At 41.5% G+C, this 20,567-nt stretch overlaps 1 protein-coding gene across 1 annotated transcript in view; it reads right to left on the reverse strand.

Moving 5' to 3' along the window:
- Positions 1–8,024: 8,024 nt before the first annotated feature.
- LOC146856904 (G protein-activated inward rectifier potassium channel 4-like) overlaps positions 8,025–20,567 on the reverse strand; it is a 336,214-nt gene continuing 323,671 nt past the window's right edge. The window contains exon 4 of the mRNA XM_085646777.1: positions 8,025–10,068. Coding sequence (XP_085502903.1) covers positions 9,608–10,068 — 461 coding nt within the window. The 3' untranslated portion in view covers positions 8,025–9,607. The remainder of the gene's footprint in view (positions 10,069–20,567) is intronic.

The following is a 20,567-nucleotide window of genomic DNA, read 5'->3' on the forward strand; positions in this document are numbered from 1 at the left end:
GTTAGTCCCTGCACAGGCTCCATAAAAGGCTTCCTTCTGTGATATACAGTATCGCACTGAAGAGCAATGGTGAGTCTGCACTGTCTAGTATGAGAGTTGTATTAGAAACATACACACGTCTAGTGCAAATACCAATGCCTGGACAAACACTAAAGCATCCTACACATTGGATGTGTGCTATGCACTGCAGTACTCATGCAATGTTTGGCCAAATTAAAGTATTTCCCCTTTTTAGGTAGAAACTAGGCAGTGCATGCGCTGCTCTGCGAGGCGTGCTGCATTTGGTATATGGGCTATTGGGTACTTTGGACATGCCCACCACTTTTGGTTGGGTAGTTGGGCTGCTCTTTAAAATTCCTTTTTTCTGGTTGGTTAATATTGTGCATCTGGCCCGCCTTTTGGTGCTTCGTTCTCTCCCAAAGGACATCACCAATTGATTATTTTGGTTGGCCAGCTCTGGCCATCTCTTGACTCCCCGCTTGCACTCCCTCCCATCGCACGTAAATGCAGCGTACATCCATGTTGTTATGTGGAGGGGGAACATTTAGGCCATTTTCTACAGACTACTGGCCTGCTGAGTTCACCTCATGGGATCCCAGAGGTAAGATCAAGATTAAACAAGTATGTGCAAATCAATAGGTCTTGCATTACTGACAGTTTGATTCATTGGCGTTGCAAATAATAATGTGACGCCAATAGCTCAAACTTTCAACAATGTAAGACGTATTGCATTGCAAATACTTGTTAACACCTACTTGAAGGAAGTGATATTGTTTGATGCAAAGCCGGGTCTGCCTATTTTGTGTCAAAATCTTTGGGTGTTTTGCACTTATCTACCCAAGTTACACCCCACTAATATCACCTTCACGCAAAGTGATGCAAAAAGCCATAAAAGTTCACATTTGCAACACAAATAATTTCCCGCCGGAAAGTTTATACCCTTGGAAACTTTGTATGACCTTGCGCCAGTGCAAGTTTTTATTAAATCTAGGTCATAGGTGTCTTTTTTTAACAAACCTAAACCCAAGCCATTTTTGCCATAGAAATGATGAGGTATATAACCATGTAAGAGGCGGGAGGATCAGAGTGATGCATATTTCAAAAAGTGTTTTTGTGTAAGAACTTTTCCCACGTGTAATGTCCCCTAAAAGAATGTACTGGAGAAATGTCAACATTACGTAGCTGTGAGCATGAATTAAGTCATCTAAAGAAACCACAAGAAATACAAATGCGTGTTACTGGGCTGACTGATTCCAATAGCTAGTGTTTGAAATGGGTGGCCACCAGACACTGGTACATTACCAAATAGTTCCTTTTCTGCAGAATGAAGCATGGAGCAGCAATACACCGGGATACTACGACATGCCCAGTCGTTTTTAAACTTCGGTACTACTTCGCCTGCACTGCTTGCGCTTGGCTGAACGTGATCTGACATAGGCTGGAGAGTACGGGATACTCTGCAGCCCCAGAGCTTGTGTGCTGCCTCCAACCCCTGGATTGTGGCATGCAGTGGTGAAGCTTGCCGGGTGGCTCAAGGCATGTTCATGCTGCAAAGCATCCAACATCAGCTTGTGAGCTACATAAAGAGAACATCGTCACAGAAGATCCCTCAGCTGCTCCGCGCGACTCCATGAATAAGGTAAGGTGCAAGCGCTCAGACCGGCTCATGCCTTCATGTTCAAACCAAACCACAGCAGTTCAACTGTTGTCAGCTTGTACAAATCACAGCCGATAGAAACAACTCCATAATAAAAAATCTCACCTCTAATGGCCCCCTAAGGCCGCCGGGTCCACAATCAAAGTTTTTGATAAGCAGGCAATGAAAGCGGCTCAGACAAAGCACTGCCACACACCACGACACGGTACAAAAACATATTGTGCAGCCATATCCCTTCCAGACCTTACGCATTGATGATCGTGACGCATGTATAATCCTTAAATGATGCATATTTTCTTTAAAATGTCCACCTTCTAGATGCAGGCAACTTGGTGCCAAATTCTACTGTGATGTCAAATGTTCCACACATCAGATGAGGTAAAGTTGAAAAGTTCACAACAGATATCCAGTTGCATGAAAAAAAACATTGTAGGTTGTCCGCTGTGAAGGACACGGGTGGGGCTGCAAGGCCTGGTGCTCCATTTTCTCTGCTTCCTTGTTGACACTTGTTCTCTTCTGTGAACATCTTCTTCCTTGAAATGTACTTTGCTCTGTCTGCTCTTCTGTGAACATCTTCCTCCTTGAAATGTACTTTGCTCTGTCTGCTCTTCTGTGAACATCTTCCTCCTTGAAATGTACTTTGCTCTGTCTGCTCTTCTGTGAACATCTTCCTCCTTGAAATGTACTTTGCTCTGTCTGCTCTTCAGTGAACATCTTCCTCCTTGAAATGTACTTTGCTCTGTCTGCTCTTCAGTGAACATCTTCCTCCTTGAAATGTACTTAGAGCTGTCGGCATCTGTAGTTTCAGTAGGCTCCTTCAACTGTACAGACTTCTTTACCATGTCACCCTTATCTTCCTTAACACCAGTTTTCAAGCATGAGTTTGTCTCCAGATAATAACCAAAGATATGTTCTGACGTACCAGATGTAGCCGAGTTGTATCTTTGTAGTTTCTTTATTAAGCCTCAGTTACAGGTTGGTTTCCATGTAGCGCAGCCCCACCAGGAGCAGCCTGCCTGCTGCTCAGCCCATCTTCCACTGTCACACCTCGCCACATGGGCACCCAAACATTCCATGCATCTCTGTCACACCAACATTCCACTCAGAACACACACTGGCTGAGCAGCTAGGAGCTCGTTAAGATAGGAGTAACATTAGTACATAGGCAGGATATAACAACATTGTTAAGCATTTAGGAAACAGAGTTTCATCATGAGCAAAAATATTATCCCTACTGAGAAAAAATGTAGCAAGTGCATTTGTAGTTGTTCTGGGAATATACATGTGTATATTTTCTCATGCAAGCATTACATTTACAAAAGTCCACCTGTCAGTAGCTGGACAATATCAGCAACATCTGCGAAGAACTTTTTTACAAGGAGTTTAGTGAGTGTGAAAGACTTGTACCCATGTATGAACAAGACAATACAAGAAAAGAGGACAAAGTGGCTCATATTAACCTTTGAGGAGTTCTAAAGCAAGCTTAAGTGGGGTGAAAGGGTGAGATTTTATGTTCAACGATAGACAGAAGTGACACAAACCACCCATTTACCCTTTCAGCGCTACAATACGAGCAGTTCAGGAATCTGCAGTCGCACATCCGGCAGCGCAGATAACACCAGATGGGCCTTCGCCGTTACCTTCAGCGGGGCCGCCTGTCGACGTGGAGAGAAAAAGACGTAAACATCCAGTGCTAAAGTCAAGGAGCCTATTTTGCACCTGTGCTGTCATGGTGAAGACGGAGGCAGGGAGGGAGACATCTGCAGGAAACCGTCAGTTCTGTCCCATTAGGCTTATCAAATTCGAACTTCCAAAGGATTGCAAAACTCAAGTGCAAAAGCAGCGTTTGGGCCTCTGCTCCGAGGTTTCTTTTGTGTTTGATAAATCTCATGGAATAGCACACTTATTTTTGTTTGTGCTTTTTTTTTACCTTCCTTTACTGCTGTGTCGGATTTGAAGGGAACAGATCATGATCTCTCTAAAATGTGATGTTTGCAGTTATATTTGAATCGTTTATTGTCCTGTGAGATTCAAAACGTATCATGCACAACCTGAGATGGGGGAAGGGTCAGCTCTCCCTGGCTTTCTCGGAGTCCCTTAGCCTGACTACTCAAACGGAACAGGGTAGTTCTTAGTCTGTTCTGAGTAACACCAATCTGCTAATTAGCACCATGTTAGGTATTCGTGAGGGAATGCTATTTTACCAATTGTTTTTTCCTCAGAGGTAACTACTATTCTGAGCAACAAAATCAGTAATCGGGTCAGGTGACGTGTAACATGTTAAATAAGTCAACATACAATTGTATATCTACTAGGCCTGGGCTAAAATTCCGTTCCGCTCGCGGAAATTGCGACAATTTGACATTTTCGCGCTCCGTGGAGAACGCAAAAATGTCAAAATTTCCACAATCCGCATCTTACCGGAATTTCTTTTCTTCCTCGCGCTGTAAAAAAAAATACATTCTCACATGCGCGTGATTGCCTTACCTGAATGCCCGCGTTCGCCGACAAGTTTTCCCGATCCAGTCGCGTTCTCCACGAGATGTTGGATTGTTGGAAGCCATTTGCGCTGTATCGCGACAGTTCACGCTCGCGTTAACGTCGTTTGTCACGCGATCACGTCATTCGTCGTGCAATCACATCTTTCTTCTCGCGATCATGCTCCGTGAGAGTATGAGATGATTGAGATCTCGTGGCCATGAGCAACCGCATGGGTAAGTTGGCGAGCCGCGATCACGCATAAAATATCGCGAATGGGCAGGAAAAAAACTTCTGCGTCTTCGCGATATTTCCCTGTGTTTGCGGAGATTTTTAACATTTTCGCGATAGTTTGCGAAAGTGAATTTCGCAAATTTCGCCCACCCCTAATATCTACCTAATTCAGAAGGAATGGTACAAATAGCAACAGATTTATGGCTTAAAAGAAGTTTATGAAAATAACTCTTTTTCCTAAATCAGTCGTAAAAAAATATACTTTTTGAAAAGTGACGGTATGCAAAAGTAGGTAATGGTGTATGATGCCTCCCTGGTTGACGCGCAGTACTCTAAGTGTGCAGGAAGCAGGTCTCAGGAACTAGCAGTTGACAACAGCAAATGATGATCGGAAATATGTGATTTAAAAAAAAAAAAAACGCTGTTGGGAGTGTGCTCAATGGCGGGGCAGCTACGGTGCTCAGGTGGTGAGCTTCCTGAAGTCCCCCCATGCCTGTATCTATTTAGGTTGCATGATGGACTAGTCTTCACGTTGGAGCCGACTGGAAGAGCTGGAACCTGATGACGTCGGCTGACCTTAATAGGCCAGCGGTTAGAAGTGGAATGGAGTGTGGTAGAGAAACAAATGGGTGACATTGGAGGAAAAGCCATTGTTGGCCTCCGTAATGACTGCCAAAGCGAGTCGAAGCTCGGGCATTTTAGTAGGAGAAACTCAAGTCATTTAATATATGTGAACAGGAATTCTCAGTAGGTGGAACAAACAGTCTGCATTACTTTCAATTAAGGAACTGTGTACTATCTCAGAACTGTAGGATTGCGAACACCAGAGACTTAACAGTGTTTGAGACACGCTTTGCAACATTCTCATCATTCTCACCCAAGGATTTGATCTCCAACATGTTCTCCCTGTTAGCACGCATTGCTGTGGGATTTGACTGGTCCTATATGAAAAGATTTGGAAATATGCTGGGTATAGAAACTGGTGGCGTAGGCTAAGAAAAGATATGTCTAACCTGAGTTTCAGTGCACTGGAGGGGAAAAGATGCATAAAGTAATTTTCCATTGGTATTTGATTTGACTTCAGACAAACTGAAGCACATGTATCCAACATGATGGAGGGTGAATGATGGAGAGAATGTGGAACGCAGGTGGATGAACTGCTTATCTGGCCGTCGCGTCCAACGAGCCAGCCTTACTGGAAGGAGGTGATAAGTCACATTAAGTGGACTTTGGGGTACCAGGCTATGATGGACCAACCCCCAGTGATTCAGGGATTGAAACCAGCATTTTAAGCAGGGATGCCTAAAAATTATTGGATGCTAGCTGCTAAGCATACAATTGCGGTTCACTGGAAGAGTATCCATCCCACCCCACCCCACCGTCCACATGTGGTCAGGAAGGTTGTAGTCGATGATGCCCATGGAATTATTGTTGTGGAAGGTGCAGCATGAGGGTAGTAGGTTTGAACAATGTGCACATTGATGCCGCACTGTTTGAATGCAGGATCTCACACCAGATCGCTTCACCTACTATGGGAACCATGTAAGAAGAGAAAGATGGAAATGGTGGTCTACAGTCTGGGGACTTCTGTGGTGAATTAACTTTCTACTTTGTGAATGCATATTAGTTGTTACTGTTGGCTATATGAAAGGGAGACCTGAACTTGTGGGGGGGGGATAAAGTGGAGTGATGGGTGTCTCTAAGACATAATGGATATGTGTCCTGTCAAGAGCGTTGAATGTGTTCTAATATAGCCTTATAGCCTGACGTAGCAGGCTCTACTGGCCATTAAAGGCCCACTCTAGCGTTAATGGCACGAGCTGATGGCAAAAGCCTTTAACAAGGGAGCGGGACTTTAATGCCAGTATAGCCCAGCTACAGAGGGCTATAAGGCTATTAGAAAATTCTGCCACTAGAGAGCAGAATGTTCCTACAAAAAAAACAAAGGCCTCAAAGAGCCCGAAGGGAATGAAATCCCCTCAGACTCAGTGAGGCCTCTGTTCACAATAACAGCTGTGAACGACAAACACTGAAATGTTGGAGCTTCGGGCCTCTACCGGCCATTAGAAGCCCAGAAGACTCCGTTGTCTTCAATTGAGCTTCCAACATTCTACTATTAGAAGGCATGTTGCTCGGTATGGTACTGTTTCCTAAGAAGCTGGGTAGGATCACCCCTAGCTCAACTTAGCCACCTCAGGTCTCTTCTCTCTGTAACTTGCATTCTCGACCCCTACCTAGGGTAGTGTTTACAGGAGGTGAAGGTGTACATGTACGAACTGATCTTTACAACCCAGGGATTACATAACATTTCAGAATTTTCGTGACTCAACACATTTCACCCTAAAAGAACAATCTGACTGACGTAGAAAGATGACCACATCAATGTTTCCTTGCATTTGATATTGGTATACATTACCAGTTCTGGAACGTTTTGGAGATAGTTTTTCGGAAACATATTCTTTTTATTTTTTAAATCTGATTTGCAACAGGTGCACTCAATGTGATATAGTTAAAAGGAAGAATTTGCACTGTCCAAATGTATCACGTGTGCATAGCAATTAGGAGGCAGCAAAGAAGAGCGGCGCTGGAGTTAACCTATGGTAAGGAGAAGGCGGGATCAAAGTACTTTTAGTGAACACAGCATGTCTTGCAGACAGTGCAGGTGCCCTGCCAGGCTCGACCTAAAAAGGGGACAAGCAGGACACAATGTGCATGGTGAGTGGGGTCAAAAGAGTTGTTGGTCACTCTTCAGCTAGAACATAGGCTATAAAAGCTTTGGAAGCTTGAGCAATTAATGTTGATAACTGGACTAATAAGGAACAGAGCCTCTCTCCACATAGAACATACAAACATTTAGAATGTGCAGCATGCTGCTTAAGCTCGATTGCTAAAAGGTATACCAATACTGGTCCATGTTGACACATGCAAATCCACACACATGCAACATTTCTCTGGATGGCAATCATGCACCAGCGGACAGAAAGAGCTGTGAGTCCTGCCCACCTGCAATGGGCCCACCCAGTGGTGAAGGGGACGTTTCTACTGAAAATGTGTTCACCTGTTTGCCGCACAAGTGCATTTCTAATGAACTTGCAGTATTTTTTCATTTGATTAACAGCATTCTTAGGTTCTCCTAGTTTATAAGACATTGCTATGCTCCCAAATGACCTACCACAGTCAACAATGACAGTTGTAATCACAATCTGCTTGTTTGTGCTGTTTTGAGTGAAAACACTAACAGATTTCCCCACAACTGGCTAATTGAGATGGCCAACAATTTTGAGCCCAGTTGATCTTCTGCTTAAAGACTTAGATGAGCACTCTTTATATTTCAGAATAGCCTGCACACTCCCATTGTACAAATGAAATGCTAAAATATTTTGGGATTAATATATGTCAGCAAAGAGAAAACTTTTACAGAGAACACACCACAACCAAACTTCATTATTGGTAAGAATTCATGTAAGTCATTATAGTATTTAATTTTCTTAACCACTGGGGTCAAAAGGATAATTTCTTACTAGTTAAAGGCTTACAATAAGCATTACAATTAAGGCAGGATAAAGAGCGGAATTATGGCGAAACATAGGGTTACAGCAAAGGTTTATTTTTGATTTTCAGCAGTTGTATATCTCAACCATAATCCAGACAGTTTACAGTTTGACAGAAAGAACCAAGATAGTTAAACAGTGTTGAGAATTCAGAGACATAAAGTAAACAAACATTTGAGAGTCATATGCAAGAGTGGTGCAACAAGAATTCCTGGAAGTGTTCGTGAGAGGGGGCAATAACCTCTAAATCACTAGCTGGAGAGATAGAAATAGTAAGGCGAACAGAAAGTAAGGGTAGAGTAGGAAACTGGATGGAAAGATGCTGAGAGATGTTTAGAAAGAAGGAAAAGGGGACAAGTTAATCTTTAGCAAAGGGTTAATCACTTGACTATATATGCTTAAAGTTTCAATAACTACCATCAGCGACTATGCGATCTATAGTTAAGAGTTAGGATAATGTTAAAGTTGAAGTCAGTTAAACTTATGGTTTGAATTTGGATAAAGGTTATATTAAGAATTAGGGTAAGGGATATATTAGGTTTAGATTAGTATATGTCACATAAGAATTCACTGTAGCAAGTCTGTAGGGGCAGATAAGGTAATGTTAAGTTAAAAAATGTAGGGGTTCATGATGGAGATTCTTTGTAAATACATGGCCTGCTCTGTAATCATCTTCTGTGTAATGAAATAAACAGAAATCTCAGCAAGCCAAAGACATTTGAACACCAGGTCATCATATAAAACACCAGGCCCATCATATAAACCACCAGGTCCATCATATAAAGGTTCACACCACCTACTTTGGCTTTCTGAAATTACAGAACATACTTCTGCAATATTGCGATGTTCAAAAATTAATAACACCTGCACTAAACACTGTTGATTCTCTCATGGGAAGAAACTTGAGAAAACCTACCAACATCACTACAGCCATTTGCTGAAACTTGTCCACTGCCAATCTTTAATCCTGCCTCTATGTGTGTCTAAAGCTACAGACCCTTTTTGGCATTCTACCCCAGAAGAGATCCTATTTTTGGAGAACATTAATTTAAGTTGGCTGACCTGGAAGAAGGTCTGAATAGGATAGGCGGTGAAAAATAAGAAACAAAACCTAAAAATGTAATTGAGTACAAAGTTTGGCATTAACTTGCATATGTTGAATAAGATCCCATCTCATACAGTCGTCTGAGAGCCTTTGAAAAGGAGGCTCGAATGATGTTGTCTATGTGGGTCCCCAGAGGAAAAACTATATTTCTATTTAGAATTGAATACCAAATTTAGATTTCCAAGATTCTACACTTACTAAGAACACAAAATATGACTATTTATATACATAAAGTAACACACAAATAAAATTGTTCATAGGCGCTTAAGTAACAGGTGCTATTAATAACCTTCATATTGGTACCTATTTCATTGACATCCAGGCAATGAAATTCTGAGTCAAATGTGTAGGGATTTAAACCTGTGATCTACAGGTGTCGGGGGAGAAACTCATCACATTGAACTATCTTGCTGCTGTTTGTGTTGTTTATGTTATGTCAGCTCAATACCATTATCTCACCCGACACAATATATAGCACTGTATAACAGTGACAGTGCCCTGAAGCTGAGTACTGCAATGTAGCCCAGATTGTCTGACTACATTTTGATGCTCCGGCACATTGACAAGAATGTCTAAAAACTGTCAAACATCCATGTCGTTGCTGTTAAACTCCTCACTCTTCTCCTCACTAATGCTGGGAAAACCCATCCTGGAGTAGTCTTGGGAAGCATCATCGTTGGGTACCATGTTCATATCGTTGGGCACCATGTTCATATCATTGTGCATCATGTTCATATCATTGTGCATCATGTTCATATCATTGTGCATCATGTTCATGTCATTGGGCACCATGTTCATGTCACCTCCTGTGACACAGGCATGGCCCATATTATCCCAGAACAAGCTAAGTGTTGAATTATCAGCCTGCTCCATCTCTTGCATCTCCTTAGCACTCCCCCATGGAGTCTGGACATCAAAGGTCTTGTCGAACCGGCTGTAATCGACCCGAAAGGCGCCCTTCTCGAGGCTCATGCAGGGCTCGAACCGATGGCCCCAGAGAATCTCATCTTCTGTGTATGAAGTCCTGGCTTGACAGGTCATCCCTGCATTGAAAGAAGATGCTTTGTCAGCTTCCTTTAGGTCAAGCAATTGTTTACAAAAGTCAACAAAGAATTTCCTGTTCCATTAGATAGACCTTATTGATCAGAACATTAGACATTGCTGACCATTCTTTCTACTACATAGCATTCGACTCATCAAGTGACAAACTCATTGAATATACTGAATATTGGATAGATTTTTTAGAAAAATCTATACATCAAGTTTCTTACTGAGAGTTACCTTCTCATAAACCTTTTAAAAAATGTGGCAAAAGAAGACAACACAAAGGGCGATTGGTGTATCATTGATGCCCAATTGTTAAATTATAATAATAGATTTACCAGTATTAATGCTAGACACGGTAGTAGTGGGAACAATAGTAATGACAAACGTTTTTCTAGAGTACCATCGGTCACAGTAGCACTAAGTAGCAGTTTAACCACACATTGTAATAGTAATTGTAATATTACTCTTAGCAGTTATTAAAGTAGATTTCTCATTCATGTTGGAGAGCATCTTCAAACTTTCTTTCCCTTCTCCCATGAATTAAAAATAAGCTATTTAAAGCCCCTTGGCCTATGATGAGTTATTTTAGTGGACCATTGAGCATGATCATGAGTACATTTGTGCCCACAGAGACTGATTTGTAGTTTGAAGTACAGTAATTTCCTCCGTCAGGGCGACAGTAAAAATACTTTGTCGTCCTGATGGAAGAACTGTGCTCCATACTGATGAGATATCTGCTGGCCCACCAGACATCTCTTACCATTGGCAGGAACCGCTGTCACAGCAGTTTTTATCAATGTATTAAAAGTTTGATGGATGGCTCTGTTACCACAACTGTACCATCTGTCAAACTTGTAACATGTTTTTGTATTTGAATAACAAAATCCAAAAGCGCGATTTTGTATTTGAAAATAAAAAAACTAATGGCCCTCACTCTATTGGAGTCGTCTTCCATGATGTGGGGGTTATTATGCTGTTTTCACTGCCCCTTACTGCCATTTTTAACCCAGCGGTGACGGACAGTGAAAAATGACCTTTCGACCACCACTCTAAATCGTGTGTGTGGCTGAATCGATATACTTCAGACTGCCATTACTCTGTCAGGCTGTCAAGGAGAATGGCAACAACAGAGAGATACTGAGGGTCTGTAAATCAGGCAGGCGGACCTACAGTTTGGCAGAGAGGGTACTCCGTCTCCTTTGCTATGGAGCACCCTCTCTGCCAAACTATAAACCAGTCTCAGAGTCTGGTTAGTCGTAATGCCCTGTACAGGGAGTAAGTAGACATTCCAAGTGTCAATGGTAGATACAGAGTTCGGGAGAGCTTAGTGTTTCTTTATTATGTATTGTTTGGGTGCTTCCCAATCTATTATTCTCCAGAGGGGATTTTCTTTTTTTTTTTTTATCTAAAAACAAAAAGTTACCTCTAGGTTTAATTCTTTGACTGTTAAAAAGCTTTTTCAAGATCAATGTATAAAATCACAATTTTTGTTCACCTTAATAACATGTGATACAACTGCCAAACGGTGGCATCATTTTGGAATAATTGTGGTAATTTTGCACTTCACATTCTTTCTGCACAAATTCCTTTAGGTGTTATCTAGACAAATCGGTATGGTGAAAAAGATCACAACAAGGACAAATGCATGGGATTTGGGTGCAGTAATACCTATTATGCACTCTATCCCTCTTCCTAACCAGAAAAAAATTGAATATGGTGATTACATCGACCTGGAGAGAACGGCAAGTTCAGTGATGGATGAACTCTCGGGCAATTTTACTATCAGTAATATCTTGTCAATGGAATGTGGGACAAGTTTAGGAACTGAATACAAAAGGTTCTCACAAAGTGTGAAAGTGGAGGAGGGTCCAAGGGAAGATTTAAAGACCAACTACAGTATAAATCCCCAAATCTATATATACTTAACAACAAGTACTGAGGGTCTACTATTCTGTATGTACATAACTCTAACGAACTAGACAAATGAAACCTCCAAAACAATTACAATGAATAACATGTCAAAGATATGATTCCCATCACCCACCAGAGGTGGCTTGTCATCATCTGGGAATTCAGGGCTGAACTAAAAGGACCAACCACTCTGATGGTAATGGTGGTCAAATAGTTATCCCAGTCGTGAGAGAAAACGGTAGGGTGATGGTTGCAGTGCAAAAAGTGAAACAGAAAGTGCTATTAAAAATGGCTATCTAGATGCTAATAATTTTATTCTGGCGCTTATCTAAATGCCATTAGTAAAACCTGTGCGTAAACAGCTTAAAAAATAACTGCTGGATTGATGGTCGACATGTTTCGGCAATTGGACAATGAGTCCAAGCTCTCATCAGGACCCAAATACGCTACTGCAAAAAGTGTGAAAAACGGAACATTCAAAGGAGATTATAAGTTACAGACATGATTTCCACCAGAAGGGTATAACATACAACCTGATCTGTTCTGTATGTCCAATTTGAACTATTACAGGTTGGAAACCTAGGTATAAATCAGAAATTGAAGGAGGTTCAGCTAGATGTTAGTGACAATACAACAGGATGTATAGAAAGACAATGTGGCTTATCATTTGTCATGATCATAATGTATATATGACTACAAGTCAAATAGTACTTGAATTGTGCACTTACCCACGAATTTATGGGCATGTACCTCACCTCGCCTGGCATCTGCTCAGGATATTGAGGCCCCGCTCTACAGAAGGAAAATTCAGGTAAACTCATTAGAGATAAATCCCAATGGGCATGAATGTTCAGAACATTGGAATTACCAGAAAAAACCAAAAAGAGCGTTTAGGCTAGGCAAGTGTAAATACAAGGCAGAGTGCTGATCTGAAAAGACAGAGCGAGTAATGCTCACTTAGATAGTAATGACCGTGTCCTGATAACAGCCACAGCCATATACACCCTTGTCTGAAAATGAAGACACTGATGTACATCTGTCATCAATCAGTAAAATGTATCGAGTGATTGCCGCTCATGTGTATTCTATGAATAAGAGCGAAGTACTGAGGTATATGCACACTCATAATAGTATTGGCGTGCCGAAGGAGTGAAAGTATATTCACGATGTGAATGAGCCGTTAAATAGGCTCACTCGAACACCGGAATAGCAAAGCCTCGTACAGATTAAAAATAACATTGCTATTACGGTAGATATTACACAACTGCTAATCGCGCTCAGGCGTGTAACGTACAGATTTTGAAAAAACGAGCATGTCAGATAAGATTGCGGGCGTGGGACGCTCACCGGGGACGAAGCAGAGGCAAAAGGAGAGGGCAGCCACAGGTACACTGGCAAGTGGACCAACAACTGCCCAACACCCGCAGCAGGAAAGGTCCCCTACAACCGCAACCCCAACCAGGGACCAGCACGGACACAACGATTTAGTTGTGAATTTGAGTACTAGGCCTTTAACATCTATTGAATCACAGGTTCTGAACAAAGGTTTAGGTTATGTTCCAACCAACAAGGGAGATTTGTTCCAACTTAGAGTTGAAATGGCCAAATTCTTTCGGAAAATCCGTTTACAATTCTTTTTCAAAGATAGGGAACTTACTATATCCCAGGATGATATTTCTGATAAGAATACTGGTCTTAAATTACCATCTACATTCAACCCTCCAACTCACCTTGTACCGGATCGGGTTAAGGTGTTTGAACAAGCAGTCATCCATGACATCACTGGCCTAGGGTCTAGGCAAGAAAAAATCTATCAGAATCTGTCCAAGAGTGAAAAGCAAGCCCTTACCACGTTGGCAAATGATGAGAGCATCATTATCAAGCCGGCCGACAAGGGTGGGGCTATTGTCATTCTTAATACTGTGGATTACCGTAAAGAATGTCTGAGACAACTGGACAACCCGAAATCATATAAACGCTTGACTGTAGATCCCACCCCGAGACTAACAAGAGAAATTCTCGCTCTGGTTGAGGATGCGGAAACAGCTGGATGGATCACAGAGCAGGAAGCACGTTTTTTAACACCCACACACCCGGTGTCTTCATTTTCAGACAAGGGTGTATATGGCTGTGGCTGTTATCAGGACACGGTCATTATTATCTAAGTGAGCATTACTCGCTCTGTCTTTTCAGATCAGCACTCTGCCTTGTATTTACACTTGTCTAGCCTAAACGCTCTTTTTGTTTTTTTCTGGTAATTCCAATGTTCTGAACATTCATGCCCATTGGGATTTATCTCTAATGAGTTTACCTGAATTTTCCTTCTGTAGAGCGGGGCCTCAATATCCTGAGCAGATGCCAGGCGAGGTGAGGTACATGCCCATAAATTCGTGGGTAAGTGCACAATTCAAGTACTATTTGACTTGTAGTCATATATACATTATGATCATGACAAATGATAAGCCACATTGTCTTTCTATACATCCTGTTGTATTGTCACTAACATCTAGCTGAACCTCCTTCAATTTCTGATTTATACCTAGGTTTCCAACCTGTAATAGTTCAAATTGGACATACAGAACAGATCAGGTTGTATGTTATACCCTTCTGGTGGAAATCATGTCTGTAACTTATAATCTCCTTTGAATGTTCCGTTTTTCACACTTTTTGCAGTAGCGTATTTGGGTCCTGATGAGAGCTTGGACTCATTGTCCAATTGCCGAAACATGTCGACCATCAATCCAGCAGTTATTTTTTAAGCTGTTTACGCACAGGTTTTACTAATGGCATTTAGATAAGCGCCAGAATAAAATTATTAGCATCTAGATAGCCATTTTTAATAGCACTTTCTGTTTCACTTTTTGCACTGCAACCATCACCCCACCGTTTTCTCTCACGACTGGGATAACTATTTGACCACCATTACCATCAGAGTGGTTGGTCCTTTTAGTTCAGCCCTGAATTCCCAGATGATGACAAGCCACCTCTGGTGGGTGATGGGAATCATATCTTTGACATGTTATTCATTGTAATTGTTTTGGAGGTTTCATTTGTCTAGTTCGTTAGAGACAAGTTTAGGAACACCATGCATTTTTTATTTATTACATCTTCACACCATTTAAAAATGATATTCCTTACAATGTTTTTATCCATATCTTTATGACAAAAACTGCACTCTTTATGCTCATCATGTTAGCCATCCACTTCACAATTCGTGTACACGGATAGTTTCTTACCTAACTTTATTATTACTCTGCGTTCATTTTGACTGATACCATTTTTCACAAATTTGGTACACAGCATTAGTCTATATAAATCCATCATGTCATTATTTTCCTTTGCAAAACGCCATCTTAAAAATATTTAGGGACGGTGGAAACACACATCAGCTCTGCCTAGCCATACTTCCCTTTGATGTTCCCTTTGAAATTTCTCTACTGGAATTTAAAGACAAGGGTGCCTGCCGTCTGTGCTATCACTATGTGTACCCCAAATACTGAGTGTTCTTTTCAATCAAAGAGACATTCAGGGGCATCTATATGTAGCAGGAGTGAGGTTGAAGGAAGTGAGAGCTGTCTTTGCAATCAGGTCCAGATGTAATGCGATCTCTTTGGGTGGTGCTAAGAGAGACAGGCAGTGCCAGAGTCATAGATACTGGCAATTAAAGGCTGAGCCTCATTGGGGCATAGTTGGCAAATTTGTAAATAGTGTTCTATGAAAGAAAACCCATTCTGGTAAAGCTGCTAATGCGTGTGCGTTCAACGTGAGACATGCACATACATAAATTGTGACATGTGGCGCCATTTTTAATTTATCAAACTAGCATGGTGGATAGTCGTATTAGACCTGTAAATTAAAAGAAAAAAAGGTTAAAAACCTGCTCAACAGTATAAAAAATGAATCGAGCAGACTGGCAGATTCTAGACGCTTGAATAAATAAATACAAAAAAGATAAATGGGAAAGGGAACATTGGAGGGGAAGGGGAGCAAAAAGACATCACATGGTGGGCACTGAAACAGGCGGGAGGGAGAGCAAGAAAACCTGTGCACTCTCATAGAGAGGTAAATGAAATCTCTCCAAAAAGTCTAATTGAATTAGCAGAGAAGGGATACAGCCCATCCAATCAGAACACTGCAGGACTGAAATGCTCCTGAGTGGGACAAACACAAGAATAGGAAAGAAAGCGACACAAACAAAAGCAGAAACCCGATATTGAAAACAAATCCATCAAATTATGTGCGATGGATGACTCAAAGCACACTCTAAGTATATATTATGTTTGGGAAAGAACAGGTCTTGTCATAGATAGCTAAAGAAAGTCTATCGTTGAGACGTAAGGAGCATCAGAACCTGGAATGGACTCTGAGGCAAAGGGGAAGTAGTTGACATGGAGTGTCTGAGATTGGTAGATATAGTAAGTGTTGTGGGTTGTCTCTGGACCTAAATATTGAGTGATATGCGTTATGGGCAGTGAGGTGCCTGCCTGCAGGCTGTGGCAGTCTTCATATTTAAGGACTGTGACAAGGAAGAGAGACGCTTGGTTTTTTCTGATTTACACAGAGGAATGCTTACTTCAAGATAACAATAAATAAGGGTGTAGCAAGTATTCGGATCAGCTGTTATCCGGTCATTTATTTCAGCCCTTCCCTCAAACTGAAACATTTACATCTATTTGATGCTGTTTTGAACCACGCGACAGTACATTGGATAATGAACAAAGTCCCCATCTAGCTTTTGCAGAACTAGTCTGCCCCAGTCCCAGTCGGATAGCAACAAAATCTGAAAACCGACAGAAAGCAGACACTGACTTGTCCTCACCCTAATTAACAAATAAATAAGGAATCTGGTGTTGATTCCTCCTTGTGATGCCAAAACGGTGGCTGTAAGGAGATCAGACAGAAGGAGATTATTGAGAACATAAAGTACAGGACAGTAATCTTTTCCCATTTGCTTGCTTTATTCCATAAGAGTGAAATTTATTTGTACCAATAATCCCCTTGCAGAGCTTTGAAACTAAATAAAATTCACCCGGCCTGCTCCATGTTTAAGACTACATGCCTCCCAGTCCCTTTTCATTCACCAAAGATAGGGAGATGCCTATACATACAGTATTGAGCTACATTTCTAAGGTTTTTATTAGATTGCTTAATTGTCCATCCAGCCTCTTAAAAATGGCACCAGCTTTCTCCTGTTTACAATGTTGTTGGTACATGGAACGCTCACACATCATCATAGACATTGCCTGCCCCATGCGTTGCATGGAAGGGAGTGATGGAGCAGGGTTTTCGCGAAACAAAACCTGCTAGGATTGAACCTCTCATTTGCAAAATAATCATTAAAAAGTTAACTGTGTGCTATTAATCGAGTTTGAATTTAACATTGTGCATGCATAAATCAGAACCCCTTTAGAGAAATTCTTGGGTAGGCCGCAAGCCTGCACATGACTAATGCAGAAATTAATGACTAAAGGGCTGCAAGTTAATGATTGTACTAATGCTTTTTGAAATCTTGTGCAAACCATTAATATTGCTTAGCAGAATACTTTTAGAGAATAAACTCATGCATGTCACTGCTGCCACCTTTTGTACGCTACCTTTAATAAGCGGTAAACGAAGCTACCGCTGGTTACAGGTATTTTCTTCCCTCCCGCGGACTGCCTAGGATCACATATCCCAGGGGGCATAGCGACTGGAGCCGTGCATCGCTCTCGCGCCATCCGGCGCATAAAGCATCACCGGGACTCCCGCGGCGCAGGACGCCTGTTTGATTCTGTCACTGCTGCCACCTTTTGCACGCTACCTTTAATACGCGGTAAAGGAAGCTACCACTGGTTCCAGGTACTTTCTACGCTCCCGCGGACTGCCCAGGACCACATATCCCAGGGGGCATAGCGACTGGAGCTGCGCATCGCTCTTGCGCCATCCGGCGCATAAAGCATCACCGGGGCTCCCGCGGGACGCGCGCAGACTCTTCGGCCGGGCCAAGGGCAGGTCCGTCCTTGCCCGTCAGAGCCCGTATGAGACTGGGCTGGGCCCAATCTCTTGTGTCGCCTGGATCACGACGAACAGACTAAGTAACTTTACTATATAATCAACGCTGTGGATTGGTACTTAGATTTCTGTGCATTAGGAAGGCAACTTTCCATTAATTGTTCATTATTATACAAGTGACAGTTATTTACGTTTTTAAGAGTATTAGTACTTGTTTTTCATGTCTAAGTTTTCTTAGTCGGTGGATGAAAAGACTCTGGCAGGGGCTGGAGAAATCTATTTACTGTATTAATCGAATAGATTAAAAAAGAAAAATATAATGGGGAAAAGAAAGTTACCCAACGCACAGCATACAGCAGTAAATACCCTGTCGGGGATGTACAACAAACTCTACTGAGCTATCTTACAGGAGCAATGGGGGCAATAGATAAACAAATATCCTCAGTAGAAGAGTCAATAGTGGCGGGCACGACTTGTCCTAACACCAAACTAGACAGAGACAAAGACACAGAGCCATCAGAGTCTCTTGGGCAGAGTTTAAGGGATAGTTTACCTCAGAATGGTTGCATTCAAAATGTATCCGATGAAATAATACTTAGCGATTCCGATTGTTTTACACAACCCCCTCAGAAAAAGAAAAAAAATCCAACCATAATTGACAAAAGAAACGATGAGTATGAAGGAGAGACAGATTATATAAAAAAAAACTAGTCTGGCCCCTAATACCCCAAAACAAACTAAGCAGGGAAAAAAAAGAACGGGGACAAGAAAAGGCTCTTGGAAATCCAAAGAAGAAACCCAAAGAAAGACTGACTCACAGGGCAACGACTTAAAAAAACTAACAGTCCTGGTAGAGAGATTAGACCTCTACCTATGAGTCTCACTGGATAAAATGGGGGAAAGAATATCTGTAATAGAAGCCTCCTTGACCAACCATTTACACAGTGGAAGCAGCAAAAAACATACACCTATTGACTCTAGCAAGGGAAGAAATGATAATCAGGAAACAAGTAGCATTGCTGATCCATCAAAAACTCATTCCAATACTGTTCATAGAAAAGAACTTGTAATTCGTCGTGAGAGTAACTCTTCCGAAAGAACCTCCATCCCTAATCCAGACACATATAAATCTAACATGACTGGTCATTACTCTAATAGCATAGAGAATAGGGGCAGAAGAGGTAGAAGTATGGATAAAATCTCAGAGCGTAGGCTAAATTACTCTATCTCCAACCAACAGATAGTATCGCAACCTGGGGTATTATACCCAGAAGCATGCAACAACCATCTTAGTAGAGGCCAACATTTAGATCTACCCCCAGCGGCAACAGTCATCTTAGCAAATGTACCTAAATTGGGCACTTCAGAAAATGAAATATGGGAAACGCTCAGAAACAAAGCACTACACTGGCTTAGTATGAAGGTCGGGTTTACTGAACAACTCTTTACTGAGTTTAAGATGGCGCGTAGGATCCAGTGGATAGGCAAAAGTAAAAAAACACTACCAGGGGACTGTGTGGTTTTAACGTTTAAAACACCCCTTTTGGTGAAAAATATTATATGCTTTGCAGGAAATAACTTTGTGTCACCAAGAGGGATTTATATATTGCCACTGTTTTTTTTTACCAACCACCCTTTAGGGTAGACAGAGCTGATACTATTAGTAACACCGTGGCAAGGCATAATTATACCTACAATCTCCCGACTGTATTCCTGAAAGTTCACTTTGCTCTCGGGTTTGGAAAAGATAGACTGACTGGCCCAGACACAGGAAACGCAGCTAAAGGAAGCATTAGGATGTATACCCCCTGGATCATACTGTATAGACTCTATTTCCAAACCTAGCCTGCATGGACCATATTTAGAAAATGTCTTAGAACCACAGACCAGGAGTTTAGTTAAAAACTTGACCATTAATAGGTTAACAGTAAATTCGAGCTTAGAGGCTGAGCAGTAAACAACTACTGTCATGAGCTTAGCTGTATATTCACCTAGGTCAACAACAGTTAACTTTAAACAGGTATCCATCACTAATGAACCTAGCCTTATAATTTTATTCTGGAATATATCTGGTATACGATCGAAATTGACTAACCACATATGGTATGATTTTTTGGGGAAATGTAATATTCTCTGCTTTCAAGAGACATGGGCCACTGCTGAAACCCATATTGAGGGTTATAAGACTTACCATACCCCAGCTATTCCGTCAACTTTTGGGAGGGCTAAGGGGGGTTTGACAGTATATATTTCCAACTTGTTGACGATAAAGGAAATATCTTTTGCAAAGTCAGAACCTAACTATAAAATAATAATCCTCAATATGACCAAGCAAGATATATATGTATTTGTTAATTCTTACAACAATGTACAGAAGGAATATCTGGGGGATGTTTTAAAACAACTTAGAAATGCCTTGTTACAAATTCAGAATAATTGTACTCAACATGTTTTATTCATCTGGGGGGGGGGGGGATTTCAATATTCCCCTTTTTACAAAAAATAATAATTTAAAATGTGGCTTGACTGATGAGAACAATAGGAGCCTACCCCACTTCCCTCATACAACCAACGGTGACTGACTAACACAGAC

Source organism: Triturus cristatus, chromosome 3_2 (assembly GCF_964204655.1).
Source record: "Triturus cristatus chromosome 3_2, aTriCri1.1, whole genome shotgun sequence".
NCBI classification, from domain to species: Eukaryota; Metazoa; Chordata; class Amphibia; order Caudata; family Salamandridae; genus Triturus; species Triturus cristatus.